At 43.0% G+C, this 17,483-nt stretch overlaps 1 protein-coding gene across 4 annotated transcripts in view; it reads right to left on the bottom strand.

The window, feature by feature from the left end:
- LOC134523348 (myosin-3-like) overlaps nt 1-17,483 on the bottom strand; it is a 31,886-nt gene that overhangs the window by 3,134 nt on the left and 11,269 nt on the right. For 3 of the 4 annotated variants that reach the window (XM_063352195.1, XM_063352196.1, XM_063352198.1), the window contains 26 exons: nt 17,184-17,302; nt 16,833-16,982; nt 16,213-16,383; nt 14,452-14,761; nt 14,206-14,282; nt 12,433-12,520; nt 12,224-12,341; nt 10,378-10,501; nt 10,150-10,286; nt 9,818-10,073; nt 9,418-9,660; nt 8,863-9,039; nt 8,637-8,782; nt 8,460-8,550; nt 7,691-8,080; nt 7,456-7,582; nt 5,031-5,149; nt 4,318-4,514; nt 3,923-4,106; nt 3,521-3,686; nt 2,749-2,873; nt 2,242-2,550; nt 1,953-2,156; nt 1,701-1,826; nt 202-372; nt 5-109 (listed from right to left, as the gene is read on the bottom strand). In XM_063352195.1, coding sequence (XP_063208265.1) covers nt 5-109; nt 202-372; nt 1,701-1,826; nt 1,953-2,156; nt 2,242-2,550; nt 2,749-2,873; nt 3,521-3,686; nt 3,923-4,106; nt 4,318-4,514; nt 5,031-5,149; nt 7,456-7,582; nt 7,691-8,080; nt 8,460-8,550; nt 8,637-8,782; nt 8,863-9,039; nt 9,418-9,660; nt 9,818-10,073; nt 10,150-10,286; nt 10,378-10,501; nt 12,224-12,341; nt 12,433-12,520; nt 14,206-14,282; nt 14,452-14,761; nt 16,213-16,383; nt 16,833-16,982; nt 17,184-17,302 — 4,430 coding nt within the window. The remainder of the gene's footprint in view (nt 1-4; nt 110-201; nt 373-1,700; nt 1,827-1,952; nt 2,157-2,241; nt 2,551-2,748; nt 2,874-3,520; nt 3,687-3,922; nt 4,107-4,317; nt 4,515-5,030; nt 5,150-7,455; nt 7,583-7,690; nt 8,081-8,459; nt 8,551-8,636; nt 8,783-8,862; nt 9,040-9,417; nt 9,661-9,817; nt 10,074-10,149; nt 10,287-10,377; nt 10,502-12,223; nt 12,342-12,432; nt 12,521-14,205; nt 14,283-14,451; nt 14,762-16,212; nt 16,384-16,832; nt 16,983-17,183; nt 17,303-17,483) is intronic. The other variant, XM_063352197.1, reaches the window with a different exon arrangement.

The raw sequence follows: 17,483 nt of genomic DNA, 5'->3' as shown, positions 1-17,483 counted from the left end.
GTACCTGAAAAGTAAGCTCTTTGACATGCCGCTCATATTTGCGGATGTTTTTCATAGCTTCTGCAGATTGTTTATGTTCTTCTTCCAGCTCAGCTTCTAACTCTCGGATCTGGTGAATCAATCATCAATTAGCTTGAGCCCTCACACAGGACTCAGAGAGGAAAGGTATCTTTGACATTCACGTTCAGTGCTGGTACCCACCCTGGCCTCCAGCTTCTGGATTTGCTTCTTGCCTCCCTTCAGTGCCAACTGCTCAGCCTCATCTAGACGAAGCTGCAGGTCCTTCACCATCTGGTCCAGGTTCTTCTTCATCCTCTCCAGGTGGGTGCTGGTGTCCTGCTCCTTCTTCAGCTCTTCTGACATCATGGCCGCCTTGGAAGGGAGATGACACAAGAAACTGGAAGTATGTGAAAGAACAGTGCATGCTGTGCACCATCTGAAGTTTTACTCCTGGTTCCTGCTGGCTTTTCCTGCTACTGCACTTTCTGCTTCGTTTTTTCTTTTTTTTTCTGTGACACGCGATAGTGGAAGAAACATGATAGGAAATAGTAGGAAAAAGGATGGGAAAAAAATCTGCCTTGCTGCACACATGGAGCTTGGAACAACAGAAAGGGTAGATGCTCTGTTCCACTGTACGCTCATGACTCTGACTCGCTGGCACCCAGGTGCCACGGCGTAGAGCAGGAGCCACAGCAAAGCTGGGGAGAAGCGCACAGCACAGCCACCGCTTCTCTGCACAACACACGTGGGGCATGACGGAGTCTGTGCGCTGTGACTTAGTGCGTGCCCTGTAACTGCCCCAATAGCCTGGATGGCCAGTGTTACGAGGCAGAAGATAGTTTAAAACAATCTATATTATTTAAGACTAAACTAGGACATATTTTGCTTTCAAGCATTTGATTCCCACACGATCAAATTAAGTATTTTTGCTCACAAATAGTGTAAAATTCAACAAATTGCTTTGGCAGTAAAATACCTGAAAAAGTCTAAATTGAAACATGTGAGAATAAAATAATGGCATTAGAAGTTTTATAAATATATAAATATATATGTGGGTGTGCATAATTCATTGTAATACTCCATTTCTGTTTTATTCAAACAGAATAGAAATTATTATAAAAAAAAATCACTTTCATGAGCAAGTGGAGATGTTTTCCTTCAATTTTAACCTCAAAGAATGTTTTTAAGTTTTAAGATTTTGTTTTGATCCTATGTATCAAAAATCATTAGCAGGTTGGGTTTCCTAATACACCAGCCCTACTGCCTGCCTGAGCTTCACTGGACGTGCACAGGAGGATATAGCACCAATATTGAATGGCAATTCACAATTCTCATTTGCAAAGTTCTTAAATAGGATTTTGAAAAGATAAATATTTAAACAAATTAGGCACTGTACTGGTTTCCATACTGCGGAATTTTTTGTGGCTTACATTTTCGTGCAGCACTGGAGAAAGTTATTTGTTTTAGACTGACTAAATGTGTGTTTAGTTCATTATGATGACAACAGCCCCAATAATTCATCTGTCAGCAGGCCAATTTCCCTGTTGTTCTAACCCTCCTCTGACACATAGCCTCTTCATCCGGGCCCACAGACTGGTTCTTTGTCCAACTTGTGACAAGAGTATTTACACTAACTCCCAGCAGCAATGCCATTGGGAAGCCCTGAAAATTCGAAGAGAAAAACACAGTAACATCCTCACATCTGTGATTGCCTTCTTTGCTCTTTCTTCAGCATTTTTTGCTTCATTCGTAATATCTTCCATCTCAGTTTGGATTTGTGTCATATCAGTTTCAAGCTTCTTCTTTGTATTAAAAAGGCTGGTGTTCTACGAAGGAGAAAGAGAGGCTTTGAGTGTCTCTCTTTGGGCTCTCACACACAGAGACCACAAAATCATTCTTACTCTCCGAATCTCTAGATGCAAATATATGTCTGCCTTAGCAAAGCAAACTACCTGGGTATGGAGGAGCTGCACGCGTTCAGTGGCATCCAGAAGCTCCTGCTCAGCCACTTTCCTGGAGCGCTCCGTCTGCTCCAGGGCTGCCCGTAGCTCCTCAATTTCAGCCTGCAGCAGGTTTGCTCTGCGCTCCACCATGGCCACCTGCTCCTTCAGGTCCCCCTGTGTCCTGAGAGTGTTGTCCAAGTGCAGCTCCGTGTCCTAAATATGAAGAGCCAATTATATCCTAATGAATTTCTTGGATACTTTGCTTAAAAATAAATCAACCAGAAAGGTAAACCAAGACCTTGAGAACTCCCTGGATGCTATGCAGGTGTTTCTGTGCCTCGGCAGCCTGGCTGTTGGCATGGCTCAGCTGGATCTCCATTTCATTCAGGTCTCCCTCCATCTTCTTCTTCAGCTTTAAGGATTCACTTTTGCTCCTTATCTCAGCATCCAAAACACCCTGCATTGTCTCCACAGTCCTTTGATGGTTCTTCTTTAACTGGCTGATCTCCTCATCTTTCTCAGCAATCTTTCTGTCAATTTCTGATTTAATCTGAGTCAGTTCTTGGTTGACACCAAGGATTTTGACCTCTTCATGCTCAAGAGCTGCCTTTAAAAGAAAAAGAGAAAAAACAAACACAAAAGTAACATTTCAGAGAACACAATCATTGTGATGTTACTCAGTGACTTTGCACAAACTCCTTAGGTTTGTGGCAATCAGCCTTGCACGCAGCCAGTGCCCAGGAGAGAGAACAGAAAGCATTTGGACTGCTCTCTACTTTTTCCAGCGATATTTAAATTAACTCACCTCTGCCTCCTCCAGAGCTACCTGCAGCTCAGATTTTTCTACTTCGGCCTGCTTTTTGGCTTTCTCAAGGTCTCTGATCATTTTGCCATTTTCAGTAATTTGTTCAGTCAGATCAGCTATTTCCTCTGTGAGATAAGACAGACATCAGCCTGCGGCAGCCAGAGAAGCTGAACTCTATGCTCTGTGACTGTGTTCAACACCTCTTTTGTATATCTGCATACATACATATGCATACGCATACGTACACGTGTAGACAGTTGTATATGTGTATGTATATGTACATACAGATAAAAACAGATACAATCAATTCATGCAGGATGACAAAACCACAGGGCCATCAGTGCGCTTTCACAGCCCTGCTTACAGAGAGCCTGGAAGACACCTGCATGTGTTTATGTCTCTGGACAGGCCATCACGGTAACGCTACAGGTCTTGTCATGATACGTTCACAGCGCATCTGTAAAACTCACTTTCCCAAGCTCTACAGCCTCCTCAGGGCACCACCCTTACCTGGGAGTGGCACCTAAATGCCCTCGATCTTACATCTCTGCAGCAGATCATGGTGAGCCGGGACATTTCATTTGCTTTATTACATCAGTCACTTTACAAACGTGCTCGACAACTTTTGCTGAGACTTTTATATTCTCAATTAAAATGGAGAGAATAGTAATGACAGAGCCCTGTACTTTAGTGTACCTCGTGCAGACCTGAGCAATGCCTTGTTGTGGTAGGACTGTGAGCAGCTAATGGGAAGCCAGAGCCAAACACTTACGCTGGAGAGTCTTGTTTTCCCGTTTGATTGTTTCGAGCTGATCTAAGGTTTCCTCATAGGTATTTTTCGCTTTGAAAAGCTCTGTGTTCAGCAAGCGTGATTCTTTAGAGAGAGCTTCCCGCTCCAGCTGGCTCTCCTCATACTTTCCCTTCCATTCTGCCACCACCTGAAAGGCACCATCTTTTATTCCCTGCTAGTACTGAAAATGTGATTTTATTTGTGGCTATTTTCTGTACTAAATAAATACTGCAGTCTCTGAAAACAGGACAAATTCCTATTGCCATGCTCTAGAGGAGTTATAACTGTTAGACTCAACTTGATTTCAGTATTGATTTAAGTAAGGAGTATTAGTTTGGCCTTCGAGGAAGGCTAGACATAAAAGATACTGTGCTCACTTATCACCTTATCAAAGTTCTGCTGTTTCTTCTCAAGGGCAGCTGCCAATGTGCTTGCTCTCTCTTTATCCACTGTCAGATCCTCCACCTCCCCCTGCAACTTCAATTTCATCTTCTCCAAGGAGACACACTTTGAATTCACACTCTCTGCCTGCTTCCCTGTTTCCTGGAGACGCTGAGAGAGCTTTTTCCTTAAGAAATATGAACAAAACAAGCATATAATTCAAAAAATCAGTGTATTTTGTACATAATGTAATGAGTACAATATCGGAAGTTGTTTTTTTTTTAATTAAATGCATATGCAAACCCCAATAAAATAATTTACATTTAGCTACTAAAAGTATATCTATGTTCTGTACAATGCACGTAACATCTGGCCAGTTCATCCCATCTATCCCATACTTGGCCTCCTCCAGCTCCTCCGTGCGCTGAATGGCGTCCGTCTCGTATTTGGTTCTCCACTGGGCCACTTCGCTGTTGGCCTTGGACAGGGCACGCTGCAGCTCCCCCTTGGCCTCCTGCTCCTCCTCATATTGTTCCCGCAGCAAGTCACAGTCGTGGCGAGCAGACTGCAAGGCGCGGGCCAGGGCGTTCTTGGCCTAAAAATTACCCACAATAGCACGTATTTATGTTAGCTATGGCCAGCAGATGACCCCATGACCTTACACACTAAAAATATGGTCACTGAGGCTTGGGCAGAAGACAAAGGGCCAGAGGTTTACAAGAGTTCAGGCAGCTATCTTCAGCTGCAGCCAACTTTTCTCAGCTCTACCACCAGAAAAGACCAAGAGTGATGCTCTCACCTTGGCATATGCTGTAGCTTTTCTTCCCTGGGACTACAGAAGCAAAAAAAAAAAAATCAATAGACCAAGGTTTCAAAGTTAAAAAGCACGTGAAAAGAATTAACCAAAAAGTGAAACCACTTACAATGTGTCAGAGACCTCCTTAGCAAAGCAGTTAAACACAGTGCTCACTGTACGCATTCTGCCCAGCAGTAATTTCATTGTGTTAGACTGTAGGCAACAATACTTACAAAGCTGCAAAAGTGTTTCTTAAATGAACTGAGGCCCTGATACATTTTGAAGCCTTAGCATGTGCTCAGCAGTTAGCACTACCTTGATCTCTTCCTCTAGCTGCCTTTTAAGCTCTTCTATTTGCTGCGTGACTGCCTGCTTGCTTCTGGACAGTTGCAACGTCATGGTTTCTTTCTCTTGGAGTTGACGGCTTAGATCACCTGTGACAAGAGAAGACAAGTTTCCAGCACTGCCCAGATTAAGCATCCTGAAAACATGCAGATATAAATAATAATCAGTAACAGACAAGTGGAATCACACAACGTTGTTTACCTCATCAGTTGTTACCTTTACGTACGTACTTTTACCATTCTTATTTTACCATTCTCTTTGCATATATATTTTTTACCATGTCATCTTTACTCTTAGCATAATGCAAGGTTTGGTAATGAAATTATGAGACAGATATGTCTTCCCCCACATTTATCTATTCTATCTCCTTAAACATTACTCCTATTCCGCTTTAATCCTGAGTTTTACTGTTCATTCAGACCTCCATATACATGTGCTTAACCCCCAATTTTCTCAGCTTTAACTACTTAAGGGCATAGCACTTATTTTCTTAGTTTCAAACCTTCCTTTCTCTTTCCTTTCTTGTTTGTTATACCTTCTAAATTTCTTCTACACTGACAACCTTTTTTAAAAGAAGATTAGGGAAACTGGAAATCCTGTCTCCAGTTCAAGATGTTTTTCTTCAAGTTGTATCACCCTTTCTAGCTTATTCTATGTTTTCTTCCCATTCCGTTTTACCATACCTTCCACTAAACACTTTAATAGTCTCCAACTCTTTGCACAGGATTAGTAATTTCTTCTGCTTTCCTACCTCTGCTACCAGTGTTTACTTGACCTCTCCTTTCTCTATCCATACTATTCATTTTAGGTATATCCTAAAATTTCACTTCATAAGCTTTACGATAACCGGAAAACATTTATTCTACATCACTCTCTGTCCTTTGGGCTGAAGTAACACCTCTCTACTTTCTTGGAGAGGTGCCTATAGTCCACGCTGTCATCTCTAGAATTCTTGGGACTTCTTGCAGCCCCTCAGTATCATCTTTTTCAGCCTTTTCCTGAGCCATTTTAGATTTTTTTCTCAAGCTTTCAATTTCATTCTAAGATTCCCCTTGAGCACTATGCACAACGACGTTACAACAAGCTGGTCAGATTTACAGAATCATCTTGCAAGCATGATCACTTCAAAGAGATCACTCAGAAGAAAAGAAGAAAGAATTTGGTTATGGTCTGTGTGTTCCCACATCTGTGTGTTCCTCCATCAAAAGGTGTTGTAAATTCCCTTTTCCCTGACCAGGGATGGACATGGGGGAGTCACAGATCACAACCAGTATTTATTTGGACACCTTTAACTAATTAAGTTGCTGCAGTTATTAGCCTCAGGCTGTTACTCTTAATGCCAGGCAACTCTGAACTCAGCACATTCACACATTCCTTCACAGCTCACTCGCACACACGTTCAGCCGTATCTCCCTAGTAGGAGCGATACCTGTTGGGCCAACCCCAGCCTCAGGAGCTCCCGTTTTCACCAGGGCGTATGTATAATCCCATAGTCTTTGCATATTGCAGCCACCACCCTCTTGGATGTGGCCCCAGTCATACAGCCCCCTTGTTGATGCTGGTGTTTGCCCGTGGCCTTGGGCTGATTTGGCAGACCTTGGCGGTTCTTGTGGATTCATCAGGACCACTAGCTTCCAGAGACTTCCAGATTTTGGGAGACTTTCACATGCTATGCCCTCTTTGGTCTGCTGTTTCCTTGTACCTACATCTCCGTCCACATACAGATGTGCCTACAGAGTTCGTTCACATAAATTCATATAAATTCACTTAAAAAGGATTTTCATGGCAGGCAGAGCCCTATGGATCAGCTGCTAGAATAGCGTATGTCAGAACTCCCTGATCTACTATTGTGTAAAATCCCTAGAATTCAGAAGGTTAGTCGAAGCCAGTTCAGTGGCATTTTAATTTGAGATGTCCGACCTTGCAGTCAATCAGAGCAAGGACCTTTCATGCTTGTCACTCACACCATTCCCAGAAGCCTGCGTGGGAGCCGCACCAAGCTTCATGAGGGTAGCACATACACAGATGCTGTACACACAGTGGACACGTGCACTCTTGGAGGATAAAGTGCAGTTCTAACAGGTTGCTCAAATCATTTGGGACTGTCCCAAATTCCTAGTCCCCCTGCATGGAATCAGCGAGCTATGTCACATCATTCTGGGAATTATTTACCTAAGCAAATAATGCTTGCAATTGGCATATGAACTCTAAAGTGTCACTCATGAACTCATCTCCTTTCATTTATTTCTAATGTTGTCTGTGCCTGTACCAATGACTCTGAAAGCAGAATATGCACTTGGGAACAATTAGGTCTCACTCATGGTACTCGCTAGAGGGTCTTTCTGCTACTGAAGGGAAAAAGTAGCCCCTCAGCAGATCCTTGTGCCTTCCTTACCGGACTCTGTCTGGAGCTGGGCTTTTTGTATCAACATCTCGTTCATATTTCTCTGGTTTTCCTCAAATTTGCTTTTCATATCTCTCATCTGGTCTTCCAGTGTGTGGTATATTTTTTCCAGATTAGCCTGAAAGAGAGTAAGAAAGTGGAATCTGTGTATGCGTGCTTGAATTGCATTAAATTCCCACCAGACAGAAATATTCCCAATTCAAGTATTTCACTTATAAAGAAACACCTTGGACTTAGTAATGGTCGTTGTACTACTGGCCAAGTCATCAATCTCCATCTTCAGCTCACTCTTCTCCTTCTCCAGCTTCTGCTTCACTCGCTGCAGGTTGTTGATCTGCTCCCCAAGCTCAGCTGTGCTGTCCGCATGCTTCTTCCGCAGGGCGGCAGCCGTGGCTTCATGCTGCAGCGTGGCCTCTTCGAGGTCACGACGCATCTTCTGAAACTCTGCCTCACGCTTCTTGTTAAGTTCAGTTTGAGCGCTGGTGGCTCCTCCAGCCTCCTCAAGTCTTTCACTGATTTTCTCAAGTTCATTAGCCAGCTCATCACAATGTTTCTCTGCTTTTACCCGTGTCGCTTTCTCACTCATGGTTTCCTCTTCCAGCTCTGCAACACGGGCCTGAATCATGAGGAAATGGCATATCAGGAATCATTAAGGGGAGAGATAATTCAATGCTCAGGTTAATGCCTAATTGCCATAGTAGAATACCAATCCCACTGTTTTGGGGACTATAAGCAAAACAAAGTTCCTTTGAATTTTAATGCTTTGCCATTGGAGGTGAAGGCTTACCAACAAGAAAAGACCTACCGATCAACTCACACTAACTTTAGATCGTGGCTTTCGGTTGTGGGAAGAAAATTATTACAACCTATCGAGGTTATTGCTGTGACTGAGTCAGAGATTTTATCAGTGACCAATTGTGGACAAGCATTATTCATGCTTCTACATTTTCACCAAACAAACAGTAAAAATGTTACAGTTACATAAAGTCTCTTGCCTGCAATTCTCTGATCTTCTTCTGCAATTGAATACGTGAACTCTGCTGTTCTTCAATTTTATTTTGCATCTGGTTAAATTCAAAGTCTTTCCTGTAAAGGAAATGTTCTTTTAATAAAAAGAAAATATGTCCAGTTAAAAACAAATAGTAAATTTGTCACCATTTTTTTTCTCATACTTCTTTAATTTTTCATCTAAATGTTGTTTATCATTCTCCAGATCCACTATGGTTTCCTGCGCAAGTTTCAAGTCTCCCTCAAGCTTTCTCTTTGCTTGTTCAAGATCCATACAAACTTTTCTTTCCTGTTCTGAAGATCCTTCAACCTGTAACACAGAAATATATAAAGATGACCAATGGAACAACTGAAGAATCTGCCCCTTTTCCTCGTGTTGACTGTGCTCACATGGTTCACTTGTTGCTCCAGCTTGATCCTGGCTTTGGTGAGGGTATTAACTTTGTCCTCCTCAATTTGTAGGTCATCCAGTGCCTGCTGGTGGGCTTCTTGCAGGGCCTTCTTCTCCTTGACTAACTTCACAACAGTCTCATCCAAACCTGTCATTTCTTCAGTTAGATTTTTAACCTATTTTAAGGTAAAATACTTGAAGGTCTCTAATAATTTTGGCTTTTGTATAGGTTAGTGATCACACAAAGGTAATAAACACATTGCTAGACTACCAAAGAGTCTTAATTAGTTCCATTATATGGTCAGACTATACAATATCTCTGCTTACGTATCCACCCTTCTGAAGCCACAAGGCAATTCTGAACTTTCATTTTAAAGCATTTTGTATGCTTATGGGCTGGTTTTCCTGCACAATAGAGGTGACCAAATTTAACACCAGGCCCATAGATTTCCTTATACAACATCGTGTTATTGTTCAAGTTGACTGCACCCTTACATCCTATATATAGACAGAGTAACTATTATTAAACATGCAAATAGCAGAAATAAAACTACCTTGTTTTCCGTGGCGTGCTTTTCCTTTTCAGACTTGGCCAATGTTAACTCAAGGTCATCAATATCTTTCTTCAGGTCAGAGCACTCATCCTCCAGTTTCCTCTTTCTGGCTGCCAGATCAGCATTTATCTCCTCTTCATCCTCTAGTTTTTCTACTACCTCCTTTATTCTTGCTTCCAGATGGAATTTTGCTTTGATCAGCTGGTCACATCTTTCTTCAGCATCAGCCAAATTTTCATTTTCCTTTTTACAGAACACAGAAATGCGTTTCATTGTCACACATTGGAACTGACACTTGCAGAAATCACCTGCTCATTATGCAATCGGAACATGAAATAACAGAACACTCAGACAAAACTGATGCGATCTGACAAGCCAAGGATGGTTTTAAATTACGTACAGTCTGTACTTGCAGCTGCAGGTCCTTCTTCTCTTGCACCAGAGTCACCATTTTTTCTTCCAGTTCTTTCCTCTTGATTTCTGACTTAGCCAGTTCTTCTTTCGTCCTCTGAAACTCTTCCTTCATCATGGCCATTTCTTTCTCAGTTTCCACACTTTTTAAGAGGGGTTTTATCTTGAAGTACAACTTCATCCAGGGCCAGTGCTTGACATTCATGAATGCACGAATGTTGTACTGGATGCAGAAGATGGACTCCCTGAAATCAGAGTGATCCATCAGTACTGTGTGAAAAGCACAGCTTTGGGGAACCAGACCTTGCAGAAGATACCCACCTTCGGTCTAACATTCTTTTCAATTCAAGTCTCCTGAGGTATCCCCTGCAAAAAGCCTGTGTCTGCGTGATCAGTTGTCCTAAGCAATCATCTCGCATCTCTTCCAGGACACCTAGCAAACCTGCCTTGAAGAACACCTGCAATCAAAGAGCAGAGATCAGTCATTGCCAGGCTTATATTTTAATGCAATGAATGATTATTCATTGTGTGGAAAAATGTAATGTTTACCTTAGTGTGTCCAAGTTTGTACTGAGTATGATCTATCTCAATGGAAGACAGCAGCCTTTCACATGCCTTCTTGCTATCAATAAACTGTCCTTCTGGAATGACACTGGTGTTCAGAAGGCGGTATCTGACAAAATAAAGGCAAAAAAGCTCAACTGTCGGTATCATTTCAGTGCACAGGATGCTACAAGAGCAGCTGTCACTTTGAAGACTTGGAGTTAGGCTGAGTCTGACTCACACCTCCAGCCTTAAGTAGCAAACAGTCAGCAGAGCAGTTCAGGAGGTTCCCAGCACGTTACAGCCCTCGCTGAGACTGAGGGCATGGATGGTCTGTTCTCCGGACCTGAGAGACTCTGCTCATCTATGTCACAGTCATTTACATTAATCTAGTGGGGCAGCTCACTGGGTTAGCTGTAAATTCAAAAAATTAATGGATTTTAAGAATGGGGGGACTGCTGCAAGTATCTAATCTGACCTCCTGTACAACACAGGTACACGGTCCTCCCAGTCCCTTGTTCATCCAGCCCCCATTTTGTCATTAATCTAGTACACGTGTTTTTAAAAAAGAAATTTCAATCTTATTTGATGCCTTCAAACCTTTAGTGTCCCAGGTAAGCTATTCACTCTCACTGTAGGACAGGTATACTTCACTTCTACCTTGACAACATCCTTTTTTAGGTCCCACCCTTGGAATTCTGCTTTGAGTCTGTCTTTTTGATGACAGTTTCCTGTATATTCAGAAATCTTTACACCCGTAGGCTCTCTACACCACAAATAAATCATCTGTTAACGTACAGTTTCATGAGTTAAATAGTTTGATTTAACTCTCTCACTGCACTTGAGTTCACATTTGTCCTGTAGCTCTTCTCTGAACCATATCCAGCTTCTCGCATTCCTCCTGAAGTACGTAAACCAGAATTAGACATAGTATCTAGCAATGTATTCTTCCTAATCCTCCATTGAGAGATTATTCCACCCCCTATGCTTTTCAGCATGCCTCTCTTCACCCATATACAAATCTGCCCACACACATCACTGCCTTGGGAAGTCGTCTTCAGTGAGCGCCCAAAATGCCACTGCTCCCATTTTCAATGCCCCTGCTCCCCAGGATACCCCGTTCAGTGCTGTAAGTGTGCTGTACTCTCTTTGTTCTTAGAGATCTGACTGTACATTTGCTTTTTCAAATACAACAAGCAGATGACCCCAGCTAAATTTAGCAACCCTTTGCAAATGTCCTATTTGCATGGCAGTTCCGGAGTTAAAGTCGTTTGTGGGTTTTTTTAATCTATAAAATAATGTAGCTAAGGCGCTGCAGAAATGTTAGCCCTGTACAAAATCAGAGTGCCATGTGGAACTAATTTAGATGTCCCGGTGAAGTCTCTTTTGTTAATGTAGCTACATTTGCCAGTCAAGCTTGTAATTTCATCAGAAAAGTGGTATCAGGTTTAACACAATTTCCTTTCAGTAAAACTATCCTAGTTAGAATTATTCAAACAGCATTCTTCAAACTTCTACTAGATAATGGTTAAATATAAGATGCGGTGCAGACCACCCTCCGTATTTTTGCTGAAACATGCTTGTGTCAAATTTGAGAATTTAAACAAAGAATATCCAAACAATCACATGAGCGTGAATGAAGTGAAAATACGTTTTGGCATATGATATTCAGGAAGTTATTTGTGTGGGCACTGCCCACACAGTCCCTGCTATTAGAGATGTCTTCATACTTTCCATAGTTGTTAAATATTAAAATAGTCTTTTCCTAAGAACTATATCATTGACTTGTTTAGCAAGACTTTTCTCTCAAATGAACTGGGCTCGATGCAAACGCAAGAATGTTATTACAGACCTTTGCTTAAAATCCCCATATAATATCTTGTTAGGAAATCCTTTCCTGCAGATTCGAATGCCTTCCAGGACACCGTTACATCTCAGCTGGTGCAGAACAAGCTTGTGATCCATCAGGCCTATGACAGTGCAACATGGGGATATATTGATTTTTCTAGCATTGGTCAATTGGTCATTCTGCCAATTTCTACTCCGTGTTCTATAAATTACCTGGGGTCTTTGTTTCATTGGGAATGATACAACGCACAAAATGAGGATGAGTTGTTCGCAAGTTGGACATGAGCTTATTTAGATTTTCCTGTAAAAAAGAAATCATCTGCAATCTCTATATTACTTCAAGACATAATGCAAATATTCTCAGTATGATTTGACTCTGATTAAAAAAAAATTCAGAAGTTTTTTCCTCTAGTGAATATTCTACAATCCTATGTAGGCATCAGCAAAGTAAATAGCTACTAACAGTGGATACAACTTTCCTCCAGTTTTAAAATGACCTTAGTGGTTAGAAACTAATCATAAGAGCTATTAAACAGGATGAGGATGGGAAGAAACGAACAATATCCTGGGATACCAATATCTTGTCTTTCTTGATCAAATGAATGAATGGCTTGAACTGTTGTTTTTATTATTTAGATATATTAGCTATGTATATTTAAAAGAGAATTGAGCCACAAACCCCACCTCAAGTGCTGTGTCCACTTTTGGGCCCCTCACCACAAAAAAAGACATTGCAGTGCTGGACCGTGTCCAGAGAAGGGCAACGGAGCTGGCGAGGGGTCTGGAGCACAAGTCCTGTGAGGAGCGGCTGAGGGAGCTGGGGGTGTTCAGCCTGGAGAAGAGGAGGCTGAGGGGAGACCTTCTCGCTCTCTGCAGCCCCCTGAAAGGAGGGGGTAGCCAGGGGGGGTCGGTCTCTTCTCCCAAGGAACAGGCCATGGGACAAGAGGAAACGGCCTCAAATTGCACCAGGGGAGGTTTAGGACGAATATTAGGAAAAATTTTTACACTGAAAGGGTTATTAAGGATTAGAACAGGCTGCCCAGGGAAGTGGTTGAGGCTCCATCCCTGGAGGTATTTAAAAGCCGGGTAGACATTGTGCTCAGAGATATGGTTTAGTGATGGTTTTGTCAGAGTTAGGTTGATGGTTGGAGTAGATGATCTGAAAGGTCCCTTCCAACCTGGGCAGTTCTATGATTCTATGACATCAGAAGTCACCCGCTCTGCAGTATAGGTTTTGTTAACTTTGCATTTCTTGAATCATCCCATGCAATAATGACATACATAATGAATAAGGCCCACGCCACAGCCGGGTGGATGCTGCACTCCTCATCCTGCCAGGAAGGGCTGAGCCTGCACCTGGCCCAAGGATATAGATATGTCACAGCAGCATCAAGGGGCTGCAACGTGTAATTTGTGTTGTCCACACTGACTGCAAGGCACTGGTTGCCACACAATGCCCTGTACTCAGAGAGACACTTCCTGGAAGAAGCCAGTTACAACCAACTAAGGGAAGGATGCTGTGAGCACCAAAGGTCAAAGCCAAGACAGCCTTTGGTCTCTCTTGAAACTGTGCAACCTGATCAAAGCACATGGATTCCCTTCTCCACCACCATCTCGTTGGACTGCATCAGCAAAGTACAATTCAAATTGACCTCTACCGGATCCCAGAGGTAACTTTCCACAGTATGGTATGGCAACACAGAAAGTGGGAATGGTGAACTAGTGCAGCCAGGTCTGACAGGACTGGCCCAGGTTGCCCAGGGAGGTTGTGGATGCCCCATCCCTGGAGGTGTTCAAGGCCAGGCTGGATAAGGCTTTGACCAGCCTGGTCTGGTGGGAGGTGTCCCTACCCAGGGCAGGGTGGGGGGAATGAGATTATCTTTAAGGTCCCTTCCAACCTAAACCATTCTGTGATTCTGTGTGTGTGTGACTGCCTTCTCTCCATTTTCTGCATCTGAACCATGCTGTGCCAGAGAACACACCTACCCGAAAGAGTACAGAGACAGTTTGGAAGGAAGAGCCCTTTTTCTTGGTTCCTTTCTTCTTAATACCACCACCTTCAGCTGGAAAATGAGATGACAGTCCAACTGAGGTACTGCTGTAGATCCCTTTGACAGCATTATAATTGTGCATCTAATACATAGAGCACGAATGCTGACTCAACACTGATTCAAGTCAGGTGATAGGTACAGTAGGAAACACAGGACAGGAGACATAATCCTCTGACCTTACCTTCATCTATGGAAGCAAAAGTGGCATAAAGATTGCACAAAATTTTCATAGATGATTTCTGGTACAGCCCCACAACAGTTTCATTCAGGGGGTCCTTGTTCTTCTCAAGCCAGCCAGTGATGTTGTAGTCCACTGTGCCAGCGTAGTGCACTAGGGAGAAGTGGGCCTCAACCTTGCCTTTGGTAGGCTTGGGCTTCTGGAAGTTGCTGGACTTGCCCAGGTGCTGGTCGTAGAGCTTGTTCTTGAAAGAGGTGTCAGTTGCCTTGGGGAACATGCACTCCTCTTCCAGGATGGAGAAGATGCCCATGGGCTGAATAGAAAAAAGGTGTTTTCAAATAAGACTAATTCAAGTTATAATAACATGGAGTGAAAGAAATGCCGTATTTAGAGTACTGGAGGTATTTTACAGAGAATTATCTTGGAAGGAGCAGATAAACAAGATTTTTTGTGAACACCTGGCAATGTAATAAATAGAATCATGTTTGTTAATCAAATCAGGCTTTCTTAAAGGCTGGTGAAAAATTACAATGTTTCGACTGTTCACATACTTAAATCGCAGACATCCAGTGTGCTATCTGGTGCACTTTGACACCTCAAGGCCTAAATCACAGGCATCCGGTGTGCTGTCTGGGGCGCTTTGACACCTCAAGGCCTAAATCACAGGCATCTGGTGTGCTTTAACACTTCAAAGGGAAGAGCTAAGTTGTGCGATAAGCTGAAAAGAGTCTCCCCAAGGACACTGATAAAGATGAGGAGCCTTCAGCCTCACGACCACCAGGAGGCGGGACAAGACTGACCCCCTAGCAACACGTCGCTCAGACACAGAATATACCAGGATTGACACATATACGGGAACCAGAAGAGTATATAATCAGCTACTTTCGGGAAGTGGGTGTGCGCCGTTGGCGGACCAAAGACTCCCCGGCCGCCCAGCGCTGTTTTGCTTGCTGCCGCTTGCTTAATAAACTAATTTGATTAATTGGACTGGTTCCTGTCAATTATTGGGCCACAATCTATAACAAATTTGGTGCCGTGACTCTATAACAGCAAGATACTCAAAAGCACCAGATTTTCATAAATAGGCTTTTGCACTACCTAGACATTGTCTGGAAAACAAAGAAAGCCAAGCAAAAACTGTGCGGTAACTTCTTGGAATATAGTAGTGACTTGTCCTCACGCAGGAGGTAAAAGCAAGCAGACATGAGGCATTTGAATTTAATTGAGAGGAAAACCCAAGGAGGAACCAATAAGCAAAGACAGAATACAACTGGGGCAAATATGATAATGAAACGACAATTCAGAATCATAGAATCATAGAATTGTTGAGGTTGGAAGGGACCTTTAAGATCATCGAGTCCAACCTTTAGCCTACCCTGACAAGAGCCACTTCTAAACCATGTCCCTCAGTGCCCCATCTACCCTTTTTTTAAACACCTCCAGGGATGGTGAATCCACCACCTCCCTGGGCAGCCTATTCCAATGTTTAATAACCCTTTCAGTGACAAAATGTCTCCTAATAGAATGATGTGGAAGAAAGAAAAACAGAACAGATTAAAAAAAAGCAATGTCTTTTTAGACGGCAGAATACACTTCCAGTCACTGGATAACTAATCACAAGGGTTATGTTTAAAGGAAGGCAGGAGGTAAGGAGTCCTGGAAGCTTCACAGAGAGAGCGTACTGAAGGCGCTCAGTGCAAACACTCTTAAGAAACGCTTCCAGGTCTGATTTGTGTGATTGCATAAGTCGTGTAAGAAACTCACCTTCTCAATGAGCTCAATGCAGGCAGCCAAGTCCATCCCAAAGTCAATGAATGTCCATTCAATTCCTTCCTTCTTGTACTCCTCCTGCTCCAGCACGAACATGTGGTGGTTGAAGAACTGTTGCAGTTTCTCGTTGGTGAAGTTGATGCACAGCTGCTCCAGGCTGTTGAACTAATATTTGAGTAAATGTGTAAATATTGTTAAATCAACTCTCATCAATTTATTTCATACAGATGTCAAGCCAAGGTCAGCCAGACTATCCCTGAAGCATTTTGATAATAGCGCAGAGGATATATCATGGGTGGTTGAGGGTTACAGAAGAGTTGTGCTGTGCAGCACATGGCTGATGCAGCCTGCGTTGGTGTGTTTTTGGGTGACCCTAATGTCACTAAATACACATTCTATGGGGAGGGTGACAGCAGCTTCATGGCTATGCTTCTGCTGTTTCTTTTCTCTTACAAAGCGGGTGATGGATCTACAAAGGCAGAAGCAGGTTCAGAGAGATTGGCCCTCTTCTTGAGGGCTGCCTTGGGGTGAGGAGGAAAGGTCCAAAAAGTGAAACAAAAGGAAAACGCGTTTAAAGACAGACAGAAGTCTGAGAGTGCTATGTGAAAACAAACCTCAAAAATCTCAAAGCCAGCAATGTCTAAGACCCCAATAAAGTGCTGTCTTGGCAGCTTTGTATCCAGTTGTTGGTTGATGCGCATTACCATCCACAAGAAGAGCTTTTCGTAGACTGACTTGGAGATGGCATTGACTGCCTGGTGCACCTGCAGGGAGATGGTTCACACAGTTGTGTCAGGGCACTGCTACTGCATCACCAGAATAAATCACCCTCCACCACGCACAGATACTGCCAGCCCACAGAGTGCGTTAACAGGCCTTAATGGTCTTGACCATCCTCAGCCGTGACCTGCACCCACTCCTGTCCCTTAAGGAGAGGATGGCCCCTGCTGCTCCCTGACACTCACCTGATCCACTGTTTGGCCCTTCACGACATATTCATTTCCCACTTTCACCCGGGGATAGCACAAAGCTTTCAGCAAGTCCGCTGAGTTCAGGCCCATCAAATATGCTGCTTTGTCCGCCTCTGTAAAACAAACAAACAAAAAAAAAAAACACACACACAAAAAACCCTGAAAGACTTTCTTCTTAACTGGGACAGACAGAATGCGTGGGAGCCAGCCAGACCTCAAACTAGTTGGCTTTACCCTATCCACAAAGCTTCACCAATATTCTCATTTACTTTTCCAAATAGCCTTGCAGGGCTG

This window comes from Chroicocephalus ridibundus, chromosome 14 (assembly GCF_963924245.1).
Source record: "Chroicocephalus ridibundus chromosome 14, bChrRid1.1, whole genome shotgun sequence".
Lineage (NCBI taxonomy): Eukaryota > Metazoa > Chordata > Aves > Charadriiformes > Laridae > Chroicocephalus > Chroicocephalus ridibundus.
The sequence above is the reverse complement of the archived record's forward strand: the minus strand, read 5'-3'. Positions and strand labels throughout refer to the sequence as shown.